This window comes from Lissotriton vulgaris, chromosome 6 (assembly GCF_964263255.1).
Source record: "Lissotriton vulgaris chromosome 6, aLisVul1.2, whole genome shotgun sequence".
NCBI lineage: Eukaryota > Metazoa > Chordata > Amphibia > Caudata > Salamandridae > Lissotriton > Lissotriton vulgaris.
The window spans coordinates 1,674,456,597-1,674,479,414 of NC_141694.1; the positions used below are offsets into that span (position 1 = coordinate 1,674,456,597).

The window sequence follows — 22,818 nt, forward strand, 5'->3', positions numbered from 1 at the left end:
CCGTGCTTCAAAGAATGTGTTCTGATCTTCTTGTTATATAAACAAACAGATAACGAGACCTAAAAAAGAAGCTCGTGAGTGGTGCCAGGTGCGTCACTGCGAGCATATGTAGCCGCGATAATTCAAAACATATGACCTCCGGTGCGCGTAACAGACACCAATAGGCCATTGGCGGAGCTACGCGACCACCTATGGCCTATTGCGTGTTCGGTTTCAAAACAGCACGCACCCTAAGGCAAATGAAATTGGACCTTGGATTCCACAGCGGCACGAGCATTCTGGAATGCAAGGTCCATTTTCAATTCGCCCGGAACAGGCTGGCGCAGCTCGAAACTGCATGCGCAGTGTACGCTAGGCCCGAGACCTAAAAAGCGTTTGAAAATAAGAGGGCTTGTGGGCCCCCCCCCCTAAAAAAGCGCACCATGTTTTAAATGCACGAGGTTTTTATTTACAGATGTGGGCACAACGTGGAAAGTGCCTGCATATTGTCTCTGTGTAAATTTTAAATTAGAAGTGTCTCGAGACATGGAACGCATGTGCCTACCTTTGTTCTCTGTGATAGTCGCGTGCAATTTCTTACATCCATAGCTGATTCCCCACGCGTTGAACATGTCTGGATTAGCTCTGTGTTCTTCTGTGACGTTTTCACCTCTTGCATGCTGCTCTGCATCGTTATGAAGCACGTCTTGCCTGCAAGCCACCTAGCGCGGCCGTCACTACGTGCTGCAGTCTTGTGAATGGAGGCGTTTTACAGTAGTGTGCTGAAAAAATACAAACCACATCACTTCGAGTGTGTTACCATAAAGCTTCAACATGGACAGGCGGTAACCGGTCACAATGCAGAGCTTGTGTGGGCACTCCATGTTCAAAATTAAAAAGGACAAGGGACTGAGATAACCTTTAGCAAGAATATGCCCTTACCATGCATGAATTTGCAACAAAAATGTATGCGTGGTAAAGGAATATCGGTGGTAAAGGTTATGCGTGGTAATGGCATTCGCTTTGTAACGCATGCCTGGTAAAGGCATGCATTGCAACGGAATGCGTTGTAACATCATACAACCCTGGATAGGTCCATCTACTGAACAACCTTCGCTTTCTTTGCTTCAGAGACTCACACAAAACTTTGATAGTTGGCTTGATAATCCTTTAAAGGGTCTGTCTGAAAGCTTCAAGCTCTTTTCAGGGTCAACCAATAAAGATTCTCCTCTTTAGAAGGTTGAATGGAACTATAGAAGGCGGGTTGAGTGATGGATTGCCCAACGTGGAAGAGAGTTGTGACCTTTGCTAAGAAGCCCACCTGAGTCCTCCGCACCAATTTGTCTAGAAAAAAATATGTTGTAGAGTGGAAGGTAAGCAGAGGCAGCGTGAACCTCCATGCATAGACTCAAAAGGTGTACACATGAGTAATGTCAAGAACAAATTAACCCCTTCCACACTCATGACGAGCTGGGCTCGTCATGGTCTAGCCTCCTCGTACACTGATGACGAGCCCAGCTCGTCATGAAATAAAGTAAAACAGCAATTCCCAGCACAGGAGGGGAAAACGCCTAGCAGCCATGTGGTTAAAGTCCTACTGTTGGGAGGGAATGTGTGTCAAACATAAAAAAAAAGAATAAAATCTCATCACAAAAAGTAATTTGAAAATGCGCACAAAGAACGGCTGAAGGGCAGACAGAAACCTTTTACGGGGCCTTCTGCAAGGCTTTGCTGGAAAAAAGCCAAAAACAAAATGAAGTCTGACAGCTTTCCCTGTAAGGAGTCAGCCACACGAGCACCACACCTGCCTACAAATATGTCCCAGCACCTGACATAACCTTATTTCATTTGGCGGATAGGGACATTGTCGACATCAAGTTAGCAAGAGCCCTGCAGCCATGATGCTTTTTTTGTGCACATTACTACGTAACCTTATTTTTTGCTACACTCTGTGTATGCCTTTCACATGAGAACTGTTAGCTGTGTTCACTCTCAGCTTGTTCCTGGAGTTTAGTCGGAACATTGTGAGCAAGGTCAATAAACAATGCCCCTTGTTGTTCTGTTCCGGTCAGGCCCTAGCATCTAGACAAAACACACTAACGCAGCTGCTGCTGGAAGCTGGTACTTTGATATTGCGGGGATACATGTTTAGGTAACACACACTTGGAGAGGGTCCTTTCCAGGGAGAAGAGCAACACCCAGCTCCGATGTAGAAATCCCATCCATGCTCTAAGGTATGGGGTCTGCTAACAAAACCCTGAGATCTTCTATTATATAATAATACTCATTCCTATCAAGGGGAGGGAGGTTAGGCACTATAGTCTTTTCTCCATTGTCTTTATACGATGACATCTCCCTTCATAATGTATGGACTTCTTCTGATGCTAACTGTATTACTGTTATGTATTTTTCTGCTTGGTGTGGCAAGTATACTGCATGTTAGAGCACGTTAGTTAAAATAATTTTTTTAAAACTATATTTGTGTCTCAGTCAGATCTTATTGTGGGCAGGAGCGAGTGTGTGAGCCACAAGGTGTGTCTTGTTACCACGATTCCTGAGAGATCCAGGAGTGTTGTGTTCTGGGTTGTCTAATCATTTGCTTCTCCGTGTTTGTGTAGGAGAGCGAGTGAGACGCTATGGCTAGTTGGTCCTGGGCTCATGGGTACTAAGGCGGTAGAAAGGCTCAGTCCCTATACACCAAGGTCCCATAATCCTGCACATATTTCTGTGTATGTGCAGATTCCCTGCCACAATGGAGGGCTGTTTGGTGGCAAGAATGACATCTACCACCTCTGGTAGTAGATGAAAGAATTTTATTACCTGACCTTCAATTTCCTCGCATGCAGATGTAAGTTGCATGGGTTCGGCTGGAGGACCCTGCTGTGATGCTATCACACAAGGTCCTCCCATAGTAGTAGTCTTCGTCACCAGAGAATCCCATGTACCTTCCCCCAGCATGCCTACTACGGACAACACTGGTACCAACCACCCTGTCACTGCAAACCTTTATAGCCCAACTTGTGTGAATACCATACTTGTCTGTGTTCTGCCTGTCCTGTATCACCTGAGCCAGGAGGCTCCAAAATCCTTTAAGGACCTGTGAGATTGCAGTGGCCATGTCCCAAAGAGCTTGTGTGTATCGGCCTAGAAAAAAGACTGCATTTACGATCGCGTTGCCATACCGGCAGAGGAAAGCATGTTTGCCAAAGCATCAGTCCTTTTGGACTCTGTGTCTATAAGATTTGGTGGACATGAGTCAAGGTTCACCAAACTGTTTTTGAGTCCTGTATAATTTGGCTCCAAGGAGTAGGGTGCTTGGTGAGAAAATCCAGATCACTAGGCTCTGGTCTGTCTGACCACCTTCCAACTAACAGGCAGGTGTGAACATGGTTTCTACTTGCTGCCATTAGAGTATCTGTGAGGGCATCATTACGGGGGAGCAGAAGCGCAGATGTCTCATGCCAGACTGTAGAATTACCGTAAAAACATTTGTTTTAATCACAATGGAGGGCAATTTAAATACTACTACCTGCCATCTGATCAACCACTGCAAATAAGACACTTTCCACTGTTTTTGACCAGTATCGCGAGTCAAGATCTCTTTCAGGTGAAATATCAAGCCCAATGTTTTTTAAATTAAGGTGTAAGTTCTCATCAGTGTAATGAGAGCAGAGGAAGCTTACCTACTCATCATCAATATCCTCGCGTGCATCATGGTACAGGATCAGAGTTGGGGTATAAAGATTATGGAGCCTCTGCCAAGACTTGCAAATCAGAATACACACAATTGATGGACATAATGCAGAACAAATCCAATGCATTCACCCCCAGTCAAGAGATCTGGGTTAAATCCATCATTCTTTTGCTCACCATGCCTCCCCAGTTTGGACCTGGCCATGTGCAAATTAGTCTTGACCTGTACCTCATGGGAACAGTCCAGCCCGAACTGCCAAACCAGGTCCTCCCTGGACCTGGAGACTTTCAAATCAGTAGAGGCACTGGGTTAGAAACAGAGCGAATGACAAACTGTTGAGCTTGTGCTGATGTTACCTGGTCTCCGCCATGGGATGTCTGCACAGAATCATCCGGCAGCGTTGTGGTGGCTTGAGCTGGTGTGGATCTCAAAAGGGATGTGTAAGTCTGTACGAGCATTGGCATTGGCCTTGTCACTGGTAGTGGACAGATGGCGTATGGGAGGGACCCACTGTTGGTAGACTGACTGGAGGTGGTTCTGTGGAGCACAAAGGCATGCGAGAGGAAGCCGGAAGCACTCTGATAATTTTCTGCATGTCCTCTTTGAAGGGCTTCATTTGCTGTAGGGTTGATTTCACCCCATGACATTTTGAAGCGTCTGGGCCAACTAATGAATCTGCTCTGTAACTGTTTACCTCAATAAATTGTGAGGGCCTGTTATCTGTGGAGGTGCGATTGTTAACATTGCTGATGAATGGTCAGAATAAGTTCTGTGAAGGTATATTACCTTTTGGGTCCATCCAGCAACATTCCTAGTGCCTTAACAATAGCAAATGTGGGAGGAGAAATTATATACCGGGGAGAGATGGGAGAATTCCCTAGCTAGTTGGGTGCTGTCGTCTCCAGATATCAACCTTAGAGTACTAGTCCATGAGTGAAATGAGGCTAGATCTCCGTGTAGTGTGGGCTTTACATGTACTATCTCTCTGTGGAAGCATTACCAAATTATGATTACCACCCAAATAAATAGTCTGGGCATCCAGTACATTGCATTGGGTCATTACATGTCTAAAGAATTGGAAGTTAAAAAAATTAGTGGCATAAAACTTAACGAAGGTGACATTATATCTGGCCAACTGACCTTAGATTATGAAGTTTCGACCATCGTGATCAGAAATATTTTGGAGGTATCTTTACTGCACGTTGAGAATCACCACAGGTGTATTAAGGGGAGAAAAATCTGTTTGTTGCACCACCCCATGAACACCCTGCAGAGACATGGGTCTCCTGCAAAACTACACCTGTAATGTGCCTCTTGAGATTCGCTAGGATCCGGCATATCTTGCGAGAATTATTGATGTCTCTGATATTCCAAGACAGAAACTTAAGCTGTGGACGATCATTTCCTGACGTGCTATCAACTGTGAAGGTGTGTTGTTGAGCATATCTGAAAGAAACAGTTATAATTTCCTTGCCTTAGAATATCCACAGGTGTCAGACTGGATCTGGAAAGTTTTTCGTCAGCAGTACCCCCTGCGCGTCAGGAGGTGCTGTCGGTCGACTTCGTGTCTGTCGCTTGCATCGTGGTCGCCTGGATGTTGTTCCATCTCGGTTACTTAGACGCCGCTCTCGCATGCTAATGTCAGCTCTTACTTTTTCTGCGCCAGCAAACGCAGATCAGGAGAGAGCGGTACCCCCAGTCACTTTTTTTTTTTTTGGGAATTCTTTTTATTGTTGCATTATGCGGATCATCAATACAAGCATCATGGTATCCCGGGTGAGCGTCAACATTCCGCTCCACCCGTCATTACGCAACTTTTTTAAAATGGTCAGTTACATAGCCGTCATCATGGCGAACTTATACTTTCCTTTTCACCCCGAACTCCCCCCCCCGAACAACCAATACAGGCAACAACTGGGAGACCTCTTCCCGAAGTTCCCTTTCCCACCCTCCACTCCCCCCCCCCCCCCCCCCAGCAGCGTGACCCCCTTCCCTACCACCCCACCGCCCGACTCCCGTGCCACCCTCAGCCCTCTCACTTTGTGTGGTATGAATCTATGCAGTCTCAGCGCCCGAATCCACTTGGGGCCAACATATCGGAATCAGCGACCAACATAACCCCCCAACAGTCCATCCTGCCACCCGTATTCCTCCCCACTCGGCTTCGACCGCCTACTCTAGTCCATGATAATGCCTCCATTTGGCCCAAATTTTTCGGAATTTTCGTGGGCACCCTCGAGCTTTATAGGTAACCCGTTCAGCCGCCATATACATATCCAGACCCCTCCTCCAATCCTCCAGATCGGGCTTCCCAGGCGCCCCCCACAGTCTAGCAATGTCTCTTTTGGCTACTACTAAGGCTAGCAGCAGAAAAATGAGTAGGTGTCGTGTGATATCTACCTCAGTCGACATGCCCAAAAGCGCCAGTTTGGGGTCCTTAGGAATGTCCACCTCCAATATCGCACTCAGTTCAGAAAAGACCCCCAGTCACTTTTTGACTGACTTTTTCCGACTTTTGTCGACTTCTTTTTCAAGTCTTTATCGACTCCTGGTGCACAAGGGATGCCAGGTTTAAAGGTCTGCGGTTCCTGTACCCGCCTGATGTCGGTAATGGATCCGTACTGCATGTTCCTCTTCTGCCTGGAGCGCAACAACGACCCCAAGTCGTGCTCTGAGTGCCGAACCATGGCCCCTAGGTCTTTGTGGGAGCAGTCCCGAAAGCTCCTCGAGGCCCGGCAGTCGGTTCCACGTTGCTCAAGGTCCCGGTCGCAAGGGAGGTCGTGGGACTGATTGCAGAGCCATCACCAGCACTCGCTGTCTAAGTCTTCGCGCTCTGGGTCAGGTAAGTTGAAGCACAAGAAGTCGAAGAAGCATAGTTGATCTTCGACTTCCCCTCGTCTGTCAGCCGACGCGACACAGGGTGTGGGTGGTGCCCCTCCCGCAGCTCCGTGTGTGGAGCCTTCAGGGTCGACTCAGGCCTTCCCTCCCTTCCTGGGGCCGGGAGAGAGCCACTGCCCAACTTAGAACATTTTACGAAGCGATGCCTGCCATCTTTGGGCAGCCCGACTCCACCGGCGCGCCTTTGGGCACCGCAGACTCAGCTGGGGTCGCTAGGACTTCAACGCCGGCGTCTCTGGCCTCTTGGATCCAGCAACCAAGTTTGCAACTGACGCCGGCTGGACCCTGGCTTCCATCCCGATGTGGACACGGAGCCGGACCAGCGGCGACAGACGCCAGATCCAGCGCCAATGGGCACTTTTGTCCCTGTGTTCACCCTAGCCATTTCCAGCCTGATTGGCTGCCAGAGGAGGGTGAGAAAGACTAGAAGGGATCTGGTGACCGTTTGGTAGATGAGCTGGAGTATGAGCCGGACTCGAGAGAGGAACTGGGGGATGCCAGTGGTCTGGATACCTCCCCAGACTTAGGCATGTTGTCTCCTCCTACCGTGGCTACGGAAGAGGGAGCGTCCTACGCAGTGGTGTTGCGTAGGGCGGCCGAAGCTGTCCACCTCGAGCTTCCTACGGTGGCATTCAGGACTAACCTCCTGACAGAGGTGCTTCAGCCCGCAGCAAGCTCTTTGTAGCCTCTGCTGCCGTTTATTGAAGCCCTAACGGACATCCTTTTGGGCACCTGGTCCAGGCCCAACACAGGGCTCCTGTGGATAGGATGGTTGCCCGACGCCACTGCCCGGGCAACCACACTTTCCTCTCCCAACACCCTCGTGAGAAATTGGTGGTCCCAGCCTCTATGCCTTCCCTACAGCTCCAAATGATGGGGAGTCCAAGAAGCTGGACCAACTTGTAAAAAAGATGTTTTCTTCCCCCAGCTTGGGACTGCGGTCGGTAAACACTGCATGCCTGTTGGGCTGTTATTCCCATTTTGTCCCATTCTGTCCCATCGGAGCAGTTCTGGACACTACGCAGTTTCGGGTTTATCCTCCAGAACGACGAGTCTGGAATATTTGGGCTATGATTCCAATCTTTTAGCCTCTTTCCTGGGTTTCGGTCAGGATGACCCTGAGGCTGCTGGGCCTTGTGGCCTCCTGCATCCTGCTGGTCGATCATGCCATGTGGCATATGCGGGTTCTGCAGTGGGACCTGAAGATCCAGTGGGCGCAGCATCAGGGGAATCTGACCGATTGCATCCAGATCTCAGAAGGCACTGCACGAGAATTGCTGTGGTGGCTCACGAACCAGGATTGGGTCAGTGGTAGATCCCTCTCCCAATCAGATCACACAGTGGTGACAGCTGCAACCCTTCTGGAATGGGGCAGCCACATGGGAGAGGCGAAGGTCAAAGGCCTCTGATCACCAGCGGAGTCCGGGCTTAAGGCGATCCGTCTTGCACTAAAGCCATTCCTTTCCTCTGTCCGGGGAGGAGTAGTGCAGGTGTTCACGGACAACCCCACCGCCATGTGGTACTGCAACGAACAGGGTGGGGTGGGGTCGTGGACCCTATGTCAGGAGGCCCTGCGCCTCTGGATATCGCTGGAACATCAGGGCATATCCCTGGTGGTTCAACACCTGGCAGGTTCACTGAACGCCGGGGCGGACGAACTCAGCCGCAGGTGCATGATGGATCACGAATGGCGTCTTAACTCTGAGGTGGTGCAAGGTCTCTTTCTACAGTTGGAGAGCCTTGGTTAGATCTATTCTCCACTGAAGAGAACGTGCAATGTCAGCAGTTCTGCGCGTTGGAATTTCCAAGGCAGCACTCGCTAGGCGACGCTTTTCAAGTGGAGTTGCTGTCTTCTAAACTCTTTTCTGCTTATTCCACTTCTGCCCAGAGTGCTGAAGATCAAGCGTGACCGGGCCCAAGTCATTCTTGTGGCTCCGTATTGGACATGAAGAGTCTGGTATCACGAGCTAATTAACCTCTGTGACGTCATCCCGGCGTATATCACGATGCCGACGGCGGACGCAGAGTCGACTGACGCCACCTATTAACGCACAGGGGAACTGCTGACGAAAAAACTTTCTGAATCCAGTTTGACACCTAGGGGATAGTCTAAGGTAAGAAATTTATAACTAACCTATGTTTCTTACAGATGTATTGTTACCGTAGGTAAGTAACTTGTGCGTTAAGATGTGGACATTTATTACAAAGAAAGTGGCACACATCTCAGTTCAACATATATGTTTGTGTGCAAATCCCATCGCCACCTCCCGCACCACTGGAGCCAATTTTGCTGTTAGGATATCCAAAATATAACTAAAACTACAAATACATAACCTACATAAAATATTATTTAAATGGTTTAACTGGCTATTTACATCTGAGAGCGTGACACAGCCAGCACTCACCTACTGCAGGAGCTCAATTGCCATAAGTCTTTAGTGGCATGAGAAGAGACGCTCAAATGCTCCAATTTGTGGACTTGGGAATAAAGAAAAGATAGAGTACTGACCAATAAGTTCAGCTTTTATAAGTTAGTGTCTTAACTACTAGTTAACTGTTAAAGGGTAAATAGAACACAAGTAAAAGCACTGTTCCCACACCGTACTCTGGATTCCTAACATGTACAAGGAAAAGGCTTCTAAGGGCCTAGAAGGACTGAAACCGATAGTCACTCAGTGGATAGTCCTGGGATGAATGTCGAGAGGGGCTTTTAGAACTATTTGCAGGAGGCGTGAGTTTTCAGCAAGCAATTAGCCTGTTGCGGATCCACAAAGATGTGAGTCTTGCCTTATGTCATGAGGCACAGCCTTGTCGGATACACCCTCCCATACTGAATACCACTCTATTTTTTCTTGGTCGAGAGAAATTTTCTCTGGATCTTTTGGACAGACTGAATAGTATATGGGAAACATTTGATGGGAAAGCCTTGGTATTGCAGCTCTTTGCATTCTCCAGCCAGGAATACAAACTCTTCTGTCTCTACAGTTTAGTAGTTTTGCTATATTAGATCACAAGCCGCCCCAGGTTCAGATTTTGGGCAAATAGTGGTTGGCATGCTCTACAACTAGTAGAACACAGAGATTGCCTGGCCCAAATAGCTGTTGGTGCATAGTTTTAATGTAGTCCTCTGCATAGTCTTTTATAGTATTTTCTTCAAGACTAGTAATACAGATTTTTTTTCTATGCGATTGTGCCTCTAAGTCTTCTGTCTTTGCCCTCACTTTGTCCAATTCTAAAGTAATTTCTTTTTGTAGCTTATATTGCGTGGCCGCCTCATCATCAATATCTGAGATGCAGCATTTGTTCATGTCAAAGTGGGCATGGTGTTTGTCTGACGGTTCTGCATCCGATCCGGTCTTTAAGTCAGAGTCCATTTTGGCATCAATGAGTTCGAGGCTAATCTGCATACTCAGCAATAGGACCTTTACCCCTGGCCTCAATCTGTCTTCTGGCAAATCCTTCTCCTCAGCAGATCTGTATTGGTGTCTTGAGGGTCTCATTTGATCAAATGTTAATTTATTCTTTGCTATGGTTCAGATGCTCCTGTGTTTCATTTTCTTCACTGAAGTCTGGCCCACAAGGAGATCCAGGGTAAGGTCTAGCTGGTTTTACAGGTCTTCAGGTTAGATCGATACATGCCGATGGGGCATCAACAAGGGGGTCTACAAGCTTAGTGTTCTGGCACTAAGCCGGATGGCGCAGTGGCAGTGTGGCCCTCTATGGAAATGGCTACATTGCAAAATTCACAGGTGTACTGGATATGCGCCCAACGTGTATAGCTTCCAGCACTGACGTAATCACCACGGAGCAGAATTAACTAATAGTCAGTTGAAAAACTGAAGGGACCACTGAGGATGGGCTCTCATGGGGCCTTGCCTCTTCACTTATCATGTATGCTGTGGAAATAAGCTCTGTCCCGCCATGGAAAACTCTGTATGGGAGCTCAAACAGACTAGTGTGGCAGACCACTTGCTACCTTAGTGTCTGGGCAGACGGAATGGCAAGGTTTCTGCGCTTTAAGTGCTGCTGGTGAGCCCGGTCAATAAGCCTGAGGGACTCAGCTTGACAGTCCTCGCCTGCCCCAAGGCTTATCGGCACGATCTCAGCAGCTGGGCACCGCACTATTCAGCTTTGGAAGGATCTAGGTGAAGCTCGAGTAAGGGCACGGTAGGCCAGTTCAGAGTGAGACAGGCTAACCCTCACAGTCGGCAGCACTTAGCCAGGGTTCTGCATGTCGGAAGCCACAGTGCATTTCTTCCTAAAACAGGAAGTGTGTTTTTTGGGGTTGCATTCTGTGCCCTTATTTAGAGGATTATTAGTCTGATTGGAATTCCGGCCACCAGAACTCTCGTATTTAGCTGTCAATGTAGGTCTCGCCTAGGCAGCGCTTGCGCTGTGCCTTTGTGACATGATGTATTCATGAATGGACTTTAAGCTTCGCCCATTTTCCACCCATCTTTTCAATTAGCTCCGGTTACTGTGCTTTGTAAATGGTGGCTTTTGATTTGTCAATAGGCTTAGTAGTCCCTCTTTATTACCTACTTTTCTTCTGTTGTAACCTTTCATGAGGACTGCCCCTGTTACATGTGTTGTTACTCTGGATGTTTTAAGTACAGTCTGTGAGCACTATTTGCTTAAATGACTGCTGTTAAAGGCAGGACACACTCCTGCAACAGTTTTTTTAAGCAGTGCTGCACACTTGTGAAATTTGAGATCGCAACTGATTATTATTCCGATATTTCAGTATTTACTCCACAGCACCACTTGGCCTCATGATTCAATAAATTAAAATAATGGAGCGAGAGTCGACAGTGATGTTTAGTAAAAACAACGGTGGCGATATAGCCATCCATGTCGTTATGTAGAAGACAGGGAACTTTCAGGCCCTTTTCTGCAGGCAATTCTCGTCACCCCAAAATGCAAAGACATTGAATAGCAGTAAAAAAAAAAAAAACACAGCAGCAATATAGCCATCCATGTCGTTGTGTAGAAAAGGGAGAACATTAAGGCCATTTTCTACAAGCAAATCTCGCAACGCCAAAATGCTAAGACCTAGAATAGCAGTTCCTGAGTTCAAGGTCGGTTTTCACTAAATTATTTGTTTGCCAGTTAAATTACTGCTTGTTGTCTGAGGTCTCTGGCGCACCCCAAAAAACAAAAGTTAGAGAAAGAAATGACATAAACACATTTTAAAGTATGTGCCATATTTCATATGGTCTTTCAAGGATGGATTTTGGGACAGCAACATGGAAAACCCCACTGTTCACCATATTTTTTTCATAGGTCTACAGATTATGGATAGTTTTATAGAAATATACTTTTGTACCCTATGTAGAACTTAATATTCATTGTTAATAGCTAAAAAATAAAACGATTTTTCAAAGTCAGGGATTTTATTAGTTAGCATGTACGATCGATTTCAAGTCCATATAATGTTGGCTCTTTCCTTAAAATCGCTAATTTGATAGAGACTTCAAGCTGCAGATTCCTTACCTTTGAATTCCCCAGGCGTTGGAATGGTTCTGGAAATGTTTGCAGGAGCCTTACCCCAGCGTGCCATCAGGTGGGTCCGTTCGGCTCTGCGTGACTTAGTCGTCTATTATGGCGTCGCTGTCCTCTATATAGGTGCCACCCCGACGCAAAGGCGCCAGTCCTTTTCTTTCCATGCTAGTTAAGCGCTATTCCGAATTAGAGCTACACCTCTGTCTCTCTTTGACATGTTTTTTTCAGTTTGTCGAGTTTTTTTTCTTTTCCTTTTTTAGTTTTTTCGAGTTTGCCACTGAGACGTTCAGGGTTTAAACTGTGTGGTGCCTGTCACCGTGTCATGTTGGTAACCGACCCCCACCTCGTCTGCTTATGGTGCCTCAAATGTGACCCCAGTACGAAGTCGTGCTCGTACTGTTGGGCCACGGCTCTCAAGGCCTTGCTGGAGCGAGCTTTGAAGCTCCTTGCGGCCTGGCAGTACACACCGACCGGCGAGACTCCGCGGAGATACTGATCCCATTCGAAGAAGTCGTCGCAGGATTGCTTCAGGAGCCCCAAGTCCTCCTCCTCCAACTAGAGGTCCTGGACACTCGGGGAAGATTCACAAGGAGATGTCCAAGCAGACTTCGTCTTCACCGCGTCTGTCCGTTGACGACAGAGGTAAGGAACACAGACACACCGGAGCAGGAGCCATGTTAGACTCTTCCCCACCCCCCCCCCCCCCCCCCCTCCCCCCAATTTCCGTGAGTCCGCTCAAATAAATGAGTTTTATGAGGCCGTGTATTTGAGCGGGCCGACCCTCTGGTGAGCCTTTGGGCCCTGAAGGGTCGGAACAGGCCCCATCTGGTTTGATGCAGTCTGCTCCAGCCACGGTGCCAGTGGGGCCTCATGAATTGGATTCCGGGTTGACACCGGTCGTGCCAACCAGACCTTCTCTGGCACCGGACCCTAGACGCAGACAGAGTTCTATGTCGTTGCCTGTGCGTTTTGTTGTTTCAGGCATGTGTGAGGATTGGGAGGGGGTTTATGGACCCTCTGAACAACAACTGAATGCTCCTATGGAGCATATGGACTGGAATGAGGAAGCCAGTGGATTGGACGCAGCCTCTGATACTGGAATGCTCTCCAACTAGTGTGGCTACGGAGGAGGGAGCTTCTTATGTCCTGGTGGTAAAGAGGGCAGCAGAGGTCTTTGGACTGGAGCTGCTCTCTGTGGAGATCAGGACTAATCTATTGACCGAGGTGCTTCAGCCTGGGGCTTTCACCTCCGAACCCCTATTGTTCTTTAATGAAGCACTAACAGATGTCCTTCTAGGCACGTGGCAAACACAGCAAGATGATGGACGGAGTGATGAAACTTTTCAACCAGCCAACCCCCAGTCACAGATCTGGGTTTAATCCATTGTTCTAGTGCCACCCCAGTTTAAACCCAGCCATTTGCAAATCAGGTCCTCCCCGAGTAGGTTAAGGTCCCCATTCTCTCGCCATACGTGTTCGGGGGGAGTCCTGCTCGCATCATGCTTACTCTCCCAAGAGGAGGAGAAGATCGCCAATGTAGACCACATCCACTAGATCTTCGATCAAGGACTATTCGCAAACTCTGTCTGCAACACCACCTTCCAGTGTGTCCGCTTTTGACGATATTGGACGTTCTCTGCGGAGGGGCCAAAAAGCTCAACATCAGTATGTCGGCCCGACTGTCTCCACATCCATTTATCTTTGAGACTTTACACCATCGACCAGCACCTCAGCTCTCCTAGGGAGGTACGATAGGTCTCGGCGGTGCATGGTGCATGGTGCATGGTGGCAGCATTTCAACGCCAAATCTTCATTAACCCCTATCTGGACGATTGGCTCCTGAAGAGTACCACACCTTCTCTGCTTCAGTCACCTCAACTACTGTGTCCAGCTGTTGGACACGCTGGGGCTTCAGGTCAACTTCATGAAGTCGGTCTTCAACCCGACACAGAGAATCCATTACCTTGGCGCTTCACTGGATACTGCAAAGGCAAGCGTGTGTCCTTCGGAAGAGAGGTGATCATCAATCTGAGACAACGGTTGCGATCTCCTCTGTGCAAGTCATCCCACAGTCACAGGTTTCGTCACTAATGGGCTCCATAGTCTCTTGCTTATTTATCGTCCCAATGCCAGATTGAACATGCGTTCTCTGCAGCAGTCCCTGGAGGACCGATGGATGCAAGTCTCTGATTCCGCACCAGCTCACTATGCCACACCATTGAGCAAAAGCACGTTGAATTAAACCCAACTCTCTCGAGTGGGGGTGAGTGTTTGAAAAGTTTCAGCACTTTCTCTATCATCTTATTGTGTTTGCCCTAAGTTGCCAAAATGTATTCTCAGACATGGGTTCCTTGCTAACTGGGCCCTGGATTCAATTCAACCTGTTGTTCGAGGTAGGCTATGAGCACTTTCAGTTCACGGTGCTCCTCTTTGGCCTTACCAGCGCCCCCTTGGGTGTTCACCAAGGTGATGGTGGTGTTCGCGCCCATCTGTGCAAGTTAGGGACATCAGTCTTCTCCTACGTCGACGATTGGCTGTTGAAGATACTTTCGCCCAAGCTGTTGTCTCCCACCTTCAGACTACGTCTGACCTGCATTCACTGGGGTTCTCTATCAACGTGCCGAAGTCACAACTGATTAGTCAATAATATGCAGTGAATAATTTAAAGCCTTTATAGCGTTCTGTTTCTAAGGATTTGGAAAAAAATTGCTAGGTAGTTATGTTTTGTTCATTCATAGAATCCAGACTTTTTGCTTCAGTATAACTGTAGCATACACATAAGGCTATACCAGCCAGTTCAAGCTTGTTAAACTTTACAAGACAGTTTTACTTCTGCTTAGAATGAATTCTAAATCCATTTCTAATTGTACTTGTACAATTCTATGAATCCTAATGCATTTTCCAGCTGTCACTGGTTTACAATAATGTTGATGTTCGACCTTGGAAATATACATATGTACATGAGTAGTTTTTTTCATTGTAATTTTTTTTCTGTTACCCTTATCCTTAATGTAAATTTACTAATCTATATATTTAATTGTTTCTATTTAAGCTTTTGGAGCTTTTTGATAGTGAAGATCCAAGAGAGCGTGATTTCCTTAAGACCGTTCTTCATCGCATTTATGGTAAATTCCTTGGATTACGAGCCTTCATCAGGAAGCAGATTAATAACATTTTTCTCAGGTATGACATTTAACAACAAAATTTATTTCTTCAAGTTCAATTTGCCACTGTAGCTGGAAGAGTGCCTTACAGTTACCCAGAGTCCTATGAAATGTGATCTAATGTGAATATACTTTGTAACACACAGCAGTGACAGTAAATGGTATCCTAAGTGTGGCCTCAAAACCATGGACTAAAAACCTAGTAACAAGACTAAGATAGATGGGGAATTACAGAGATTTTGAGATGGTATCTAAAAGGTAAATTGGTGGTCTGCGGTCATTGGTGAAGTGAGAGATTGTTATATAGGCAAATACTTCTGATTGATACTTCTTACAGCAGATTCTTCACCTTAAAATATCCATTATATACCAGACTGAATCCTGAGACTTTTCCTCATAATACTCCTATGTGCCACAATGTGGTGTTGCATGGCTCTGTGCTGAGACTGTACAGCCAGGAATCAACATAGCAGGGACCGATATTAGTAACACTCCTGCGTGTTATATCAGCTCCATTATTTTTTTCTGTGACTTCTGACAAAGAATAGGAGCTTGGCTCCTGAGTTTGTTGGTTTTTGACAACTCCGAACATTTTCACAGTGTGCTAGGAAATTATGTCCCACCAAAATCTACAGGTTTCTTCTTCAGGGAGCAGATGTTTGTCACTGACCTGCGTAAGTTGTGCTTTGAGTGCTTGGGCTCAGGGCATGATTTGAAGTTCTATGATCAGTGTGCCCTTGTGCATCTGCATGAAAAATAAGACCAGGTGGTTGTGTTACTGCCTTTGTGTACATCCCGCTCTAACTCAAAGGAGGCATCTCGGTCACTGACCACTTTCATGTTATAGCATTTATACAGCGTACAGCTGCCCCAGGAAAGGGGTGTCCCGACGCTAGCAGCAAACAAGGTAGCGAGCAGCAAACAAGTCTAACTAGACGGGAAGAGATAGGTCTTGGTAGCGTTATGAAAGGCCAGATAATTATCCAGGCTACAAATGTAAAAGGGAAGTGAGTTCCAGAGTTTGGCCGCCAGAAAACAGAAAGAGTACCCGCCAGCTCTCGCCCTCCTCACCCGGGGCACAGTCACCAAATGATGACCTACCGAGCCAAGTTGGCGAGTGGGGATGTACAGTGAGAGCAGATTAGTCAAAATGCCAGGGGAAGACCGTGTTAGGATCCTAAATGCCAAAGACTTAAACTCGACTTGTTTGGCCACCGGCGGCCAGTGTAGCTTACGGATAGCGCGGGCAGTAGGGCAAGTTCTGGGGAGGCCAAGGAGAGTTCTAGCGGCTGCGTTCTGAACCCTCTGCAGTCTGACAGTCTCAGCCTTGTTGACCCCCAGGTACAATGAATTGGCGTAGTCCAATCTTGAAAGAACAGAAGCCTAATAGATGGCTTAAAAAAACCAACAAAAAAACGGTTTAAGCCCCCGTAAAATACCAAATCACGTCCCTGCCACTTTCTTAGTTTGGGCTTGAAAGCTGAGGGCCGAGTCAACCCAGACACATAAGTTCTTCACCATCCGTTTATCCGTTTGGGAGCGGGGGCACAGCCCAGAGTAGCGTGTCACCAGCATTCACTCCACTACTCAGGATCTTTCCCGATCAGCAGAATCTGTCTTGCTGGTGTTGCACTGGAGGCAGTTGGTGGTTATCCGCCCCGTGACACTCCCTTGACTCCTCCCCTTCCCCCTCGTAGTCCTCTGGTAAGTCCTAGTCTAAAAGTAAGCATAAAAAAGTGAGGCAGGACTTGACCCCATAGCTCCACTCTGACACCAAAGAGAAGGTGCAAGGGCATAAAGATGTCAGCAGCTCTCCATCAAGATCACTAGCCACAAAGCTGATCTCTCAGTTGCTCCCTCCATGCCCAGAGATTCCTGGGCATTGTTGAACCTGCAGCAGATCGAGGCCTTTAAAGAGGCCATACTGCAAATTTTCAGTTCACCTCTGGCACACCAACTGGCTCGACTGAAGCGTAGGGCCTCAAGTTAGTTACCACTCGTGGGTCCCTCCTCGGCGCTGCCTGCCCTGTCTGAACCAGTTACTGGGCCTGTACGTACTCTAGTGCAGACTTTCACCTTGATCCGATATCCACTCCAGTTTCTGCCACCCAAACACTGATGCTGACCCCATGGGTGCCATTGGATAACCCAACTCTGATACCCATGTCTGATGCAGGGTAATGGTTTGTTAAATATTTACCAGTGGCACTCACTGAGATTATAAAAGTGAAGTCTGTGGTCATGCAACCGGACTTTAACCCTGTGCCTCTACCGTATTGCAGCAATCAGCAGAGACTCCATTCTCTTTTTGGCTCATTCTGTCCCTGTGCCACAGCGGGTACACCACAGGCTGTTGATCTTGATGCTGATGGAAAGGATAGCTTACTCCCTTTCTATTACACTGATAATGCCCTATACATTGATTTACAAAAATGCCAGTTATCTTGATGTATCTCCTTAGGCAAAGCCTGACTCAGCACATGGTCCAGCAATGGAAGAAAGTGCCTCATTTTCAGTGGTGGTATGGAGGGCAGTTGAAGTACTAAAATTCCAGCAGCCCTCCAGGCTAAGGCAAATATTTTGATGTGCTTGTACAGCTTGAGCCCTTGCTCCTTTTTAATTATGTCTTAATAGATGGTCTTGTGGATACCAGGTCAAAACCATGTCCTTGTCCCCCTCTAAACAGATAGGGGGCCAGACCTCCTAGACCAGCACCTGGTAACCTGGATCTTCTCACCAAGCATCTCACCCAGAAGGGCCTTTTGTACAGGCTTCTTCGAGTAAAATGAATAACTCTTTTCTAACCATTCCTTCAGACGCAGAGTCTGAATTGATGGGCGCCTTTGCAAACCTATTTTTATTTTTCTCATTTGCCAGCTTGGCACTGCAAACCATAAATGCAATCTCTCTGTTGGGCCGTTACACTCCCTCTTTGATATGTGGCCAGCCAGTTCTTGGCAGCAGTCCTCGAGATCTTGGGTCATCTCTTGCTCAAACGATTCATGATGAGCTGGTTGCCACCAAATATGTTATCCGCACTAGCTTGGATACCATGTTTTGCGAAGGCAGGGAAGTGTTTTCCTTCGTAGACATGCCAGCACGGGTCCACAGTGGTTTTCCAGTGATGTATAAGCTTTGCTAATGTACATGCCCCTTGTTGATTTCTCACTTTTTTTTAGGAGAAGGCAAACTCCTTTTTGGAACACTTTAAAGACGGTAGAGACACAGCACATTCCTTGGGGCTGTTGGCCCCTGCTTAATTAATGTATGTACCAGTTTAGTAATTGTTTGGGCTATTCCAAGGGACTAGTGTATAGGCAGAGACTGACTTCCCAGCCAATGATGTAGCAGACAACCCTATCCTTTTAGGTCTGTGGGCACCAAACTAGCTGAAAACGTACAGATCAGCAGTGGGATCAGTCCATGGAGTCCTTCTCTCTTGCTCCTACCAAGCCGCTGTAGTTTGCCCTTAGTGATGCAGCTCCCCGCCCCAAACAGTTAGATGTAGGATCCAGCAGTTCCTCCCAGCTTAGCGATCAATCACATCTAACGGATGGTCTTACAAATTGTACAAGCAGGCATGAGCCTACATTTTTTCTCTCAGCCTAGCCCAATATTCCTCATTCACTGAACAACTGTTGACCCAGGCACAGGAAGCATACTTGTAGTTCGTCAAGGTTGTCAGAGAGAGTACCAGGCTCTGTGAAACGTGGGGTTGTTAATCTCACTAGGTCATTGTTCCAAAAAAGCAAAGTCACCTCAGATCTATTTTGGATCTTTGATGCCCGAGCGCCTTCCTGTTGAAAGAGAAATTCAAAATGCAAAAATTGGCTCAGATGATATCTGATCTGAACCCAGCAAAGTGGATGGTGTCTTTGGACTGGCATAATATGTATTTACATATACTTGTTCACCTGTCCCAAACGCATTACCTGGTTTTCCAAGTGGGCTGGGAGCATTTCCTGTGTACTGTGCTCCCTTTCATCCCTACCACAGCGCACCTAGAGTGTTTACGAAAGTGGCAGTGCTTATCTTGATGACTGCTAGCTGACGGCGGGCTTGCTGCAGTCCGTAGTGGACCACTTTCGAATGACAGTGGAACTTTTACCATCATTGAGTTTCACTATAAATGAGCCAGAGTCCTGGGGCTATCCTGACACAGAGTTCAGGGCTTTTCCCTCTTACCTATGAGTTCATGACATTTTGGATATGATCCTGGTGTTTTAGGGTAGATCCAGGTGAGAATGGCTCTAATGATTCTTTGTCTCAGATTTGTATATCATTTTTGTCAACCAAGCCTGATGGCGCATGCGAGCCCTGCAGTGGTACCTAAAATGTCAATCGACGAGCACCAGGGCTGCCTTTGGGACACCATTCAGGTTTCGGAGGAGACTGCTCAAGATCTGCAGTTGAGGGTGACCAATCGCACTTTGTCCTATGGTAAGCTACTCTCCTTTCTCCATCGATGGTGGTGAAGAAGGCATCACTACTGGGCTAAAGAGGTAGGCATCACATGGGGAAATGGATCTGGACTGGAACTACAGTCTGTCTGTACCGAAAGGCCTTCCCGCAGTGCATCAAGAGGAGACTGGCGCAGGCTCTCACAGACCGCATCACCTCCATGTGGTACTACAGCAAACAGGGTGAAGTGGTATCCTGTGTCAGAAGTCTTTACATAATATGTAGATGGTTAAATCACCAGGGCATCTTTCTCAATGACAACCACCTGTCCCGGGTGCCTGAATGCCAGAGTTGACAAATTGAACAGATATCATCTGGCAAATCATGAGTGGCGTCTTCATTCCAAGGTGAATCAAGGTTTTTCCCCCTACGGAGAGCACTCAGGCTAATTCTTTTCGCCACCGTGCAAAGCTCAGTGTCAATAATTTTTCATATTTGCTTTCCCTTAACAGCACTCTTTATGAGACGCAATTTAGCTGGAATGGAACAAGGGACTCCTGTATATCTTCACACCGCTACACTTCCTGTCTCTAGTTATGATAAGTTAATGCGACCGGACTCAGTTCATCCTGGTGGCTCCAGATTAGGTCGGGAGAATGTGGTACATTGAGCTCCTGGGCATGAGCATCTATCCTTCAATCAGGTTTTCACTTCGGAAGGACCTCCTGTCCCTCAATTCATATTGTTCAACATACATCTCTATGCGTAGAGTTGAAGAGGTATCAGTTATCTAGTTTGATATGCGACTTGAGGTGGTGGATGTCATCCTGACCTCCAGACTCATCCACAAAATCAGTCTGATGGGATGTGGTACCCGGGACACCAACCCTTACAGGCGTAGCAGCCATTTGTCATTAGCAAAACAAGACCTTGCTCTGGGCTTGGTTATTTGTCAGCTCTTTTGGCCTTCTACAAATCACAAATCACTTATTGTGGTGCAGTATGACATGTGTTCCCTCCCAAGCCATTTGATATGCCACAATGGGACCGGACATTCCTTGTGTGTCAATCCTGTACATTGCTGTTTACTGCATCTGTGACCTTAAACACTGCTTTCTTCTTGGTGATTACCTCAGCTTCTTGCATGAGCGACACACTTCACCACATTTTTCCCAGACAAATTGATGCAGAGGACTCAGGCGGCCATCTTATCAAAAGTTGCAAATCCCTTGCATGTTGCTCAATCCACCACTTTACCAGCATTCTTTGTTCCCCCTCACCCCTCGAGAAGAGGTAAGGCTCTATCAGTTGAAATCCAAAGTGGGTTTGTGTTTTTATAGTGATCATTCCAATGACCACCGACTTAGCATTTACTTGTTTGTGGGGCTTGCTAGAGCAAATAAATGGATGGCTGTGCTGATGAGGGCCTTGTCAAGATGGATTGTCCTCTAGACAAAGATCTGCTGCACACTGGCCATGAAGCACCCCGCAGAAGGTCTGAAAGCCAATTCTGCCAGGGCCAAGGCCTGTTGCAAAGGAATCAAATACAGGCTAAAGTGGACAACTCTTTATTAGTGCAGCACAGCATCTGCTTTCAGCCAGGCAGTCAAAAGAGAAAATCTATCTAAACATTCTACATTCTGTTAGGTAACCTCGGAGCCAGTTCATAACATAAACAATACATGAACAACAATAAATAATTGAATGTAAACTCATTGCAACCCACCTTCCCCCTTAGAATACAGAAGAAAAGAAAATAACATTGACAAGCAATATCCTAACCGTTGTGAATAAAATCTCCACATTTTCTGGGAGCACATCCGTTCCTCTCCCTGTTCACCCTGTAAGCCACTGAATCCCATACATGCTCACTACAGCCATACCTCTGCTGACTCACCTCTTCACCATCTTTTTGCTGTCCCAAAACGTAATTGCCACCAACACTTTGGTGTGTCTCTTCAACTACAGTGTCCATTGTACTGCCGTCATCACCAGATACATTCATAACTTCCGCCACTTGTACAATGTGGTCAACATTTAGAAAAATCATCACAACGCTGCACACAATTCATTTTATCCAAATTGTCTATTTTTACATTTAGCAACCCTTCAAACATTCTACACTTTATCATCTTGCGTAACAATATTGTTGGTAAATTCATTTGATCACCTCACTCACCCTGCAGTCACTCCTCTTACCCTACTGGCACATTGTCGCATCGCTCACCGAGAACTCACAAGTGCACTCTTACCACCCACAAAGTAGTGAGGGTTAATGTGCCTGCTACAAATAACGTGTACCATGCAGATCACAGACTTGAGTGTGAGTAAACTAGGAGCATCGCTATTAAAAAATGAAATATTTGTCAGAAAGTTGCTATAGAGAGATGAGGTGCATTGTTGGGGAGTGGTAGTGAGAATTCATGGAGGAGGAGGAAATGGGGGAGGGGCGCCAAAAAAGACTGTTGCACTGTGTGCGACCAGTGCTAGGTCCAGCCCTGGCTGGGAGTGTTGCCCCCCCCCCCACCCCCTTCCCCCTTTGAAGTTCTGGTCTGTTGTTCATCTGATCACAGCGTCTGTCATGGGCTGCATTTAACATAAATTCTTTCAAAAGGCAAACCATCCACCTCGCTTTTAAAAAAGAAATGCAGCAATTTTTATATAGTGCGAATACTACCCAAAAGTATTGAAGCGATTTACATGATTTATTTATTTATTTATTTATTGGTTGCATGGGGAGATTAATTGATTTACAGAGAAACGCAGCATGCTAATCTGACCAGAGACTCCAAACCCATCTCCTAAATCAGCAGCTTGAGCTTTAAGCCACAACCTCTACCACAAGAGCGGAAGCATTTTCAATATTATATACAACTTTATGCAACAAACAACCATTGACAAAGGCAATAGTCCTGGCTTCTTGTAGGTGTATTGTTACTTGTATTATATATCTGGATGTAATGATAGAAGAAGTAAAATATCAGTCGGTAGCACGCTATGCTAAGCTCAGAATTTTAGCTCAATTGCTTTAAAGCCACGGCATTAATTGCATTGGTCCCGTCCCTTTGAGAGACCCCCTACTTTTTTCATCCCACTTAAAGCCCTGGTCTACATGTGCGGTTGGGTACTTGGTGCACATAGCCTTTTCTACAGCTCACAGAGACCTCACTCTGCCGCACA

General features: G+C 46.8%; 1 protein-coding gene across 1 annotated transcript in view; it reads left to right on the forward strand.

Moving 5' to 3' along the window:
- The window catches only part of PPP2R5A (protein phosphatase 2 regulatory subunit B'alpha), an 885,130-nt gene that overhangs the window by 345,466 nt on the left and 516,846 nt on the right, over positions 1-22,818 (forward strand). Inside the window, exon 5 of the mRNA XM_086927850.1 lies at positions 15,126-15,256. Within this exon, the coding sequence (XP_086783976.1) occupies positions 15,126-15,256 (131 nt within the window). The remainder of the gene's footprint in view (positions 1-15,125; positions 15,257-22,818) is intronic.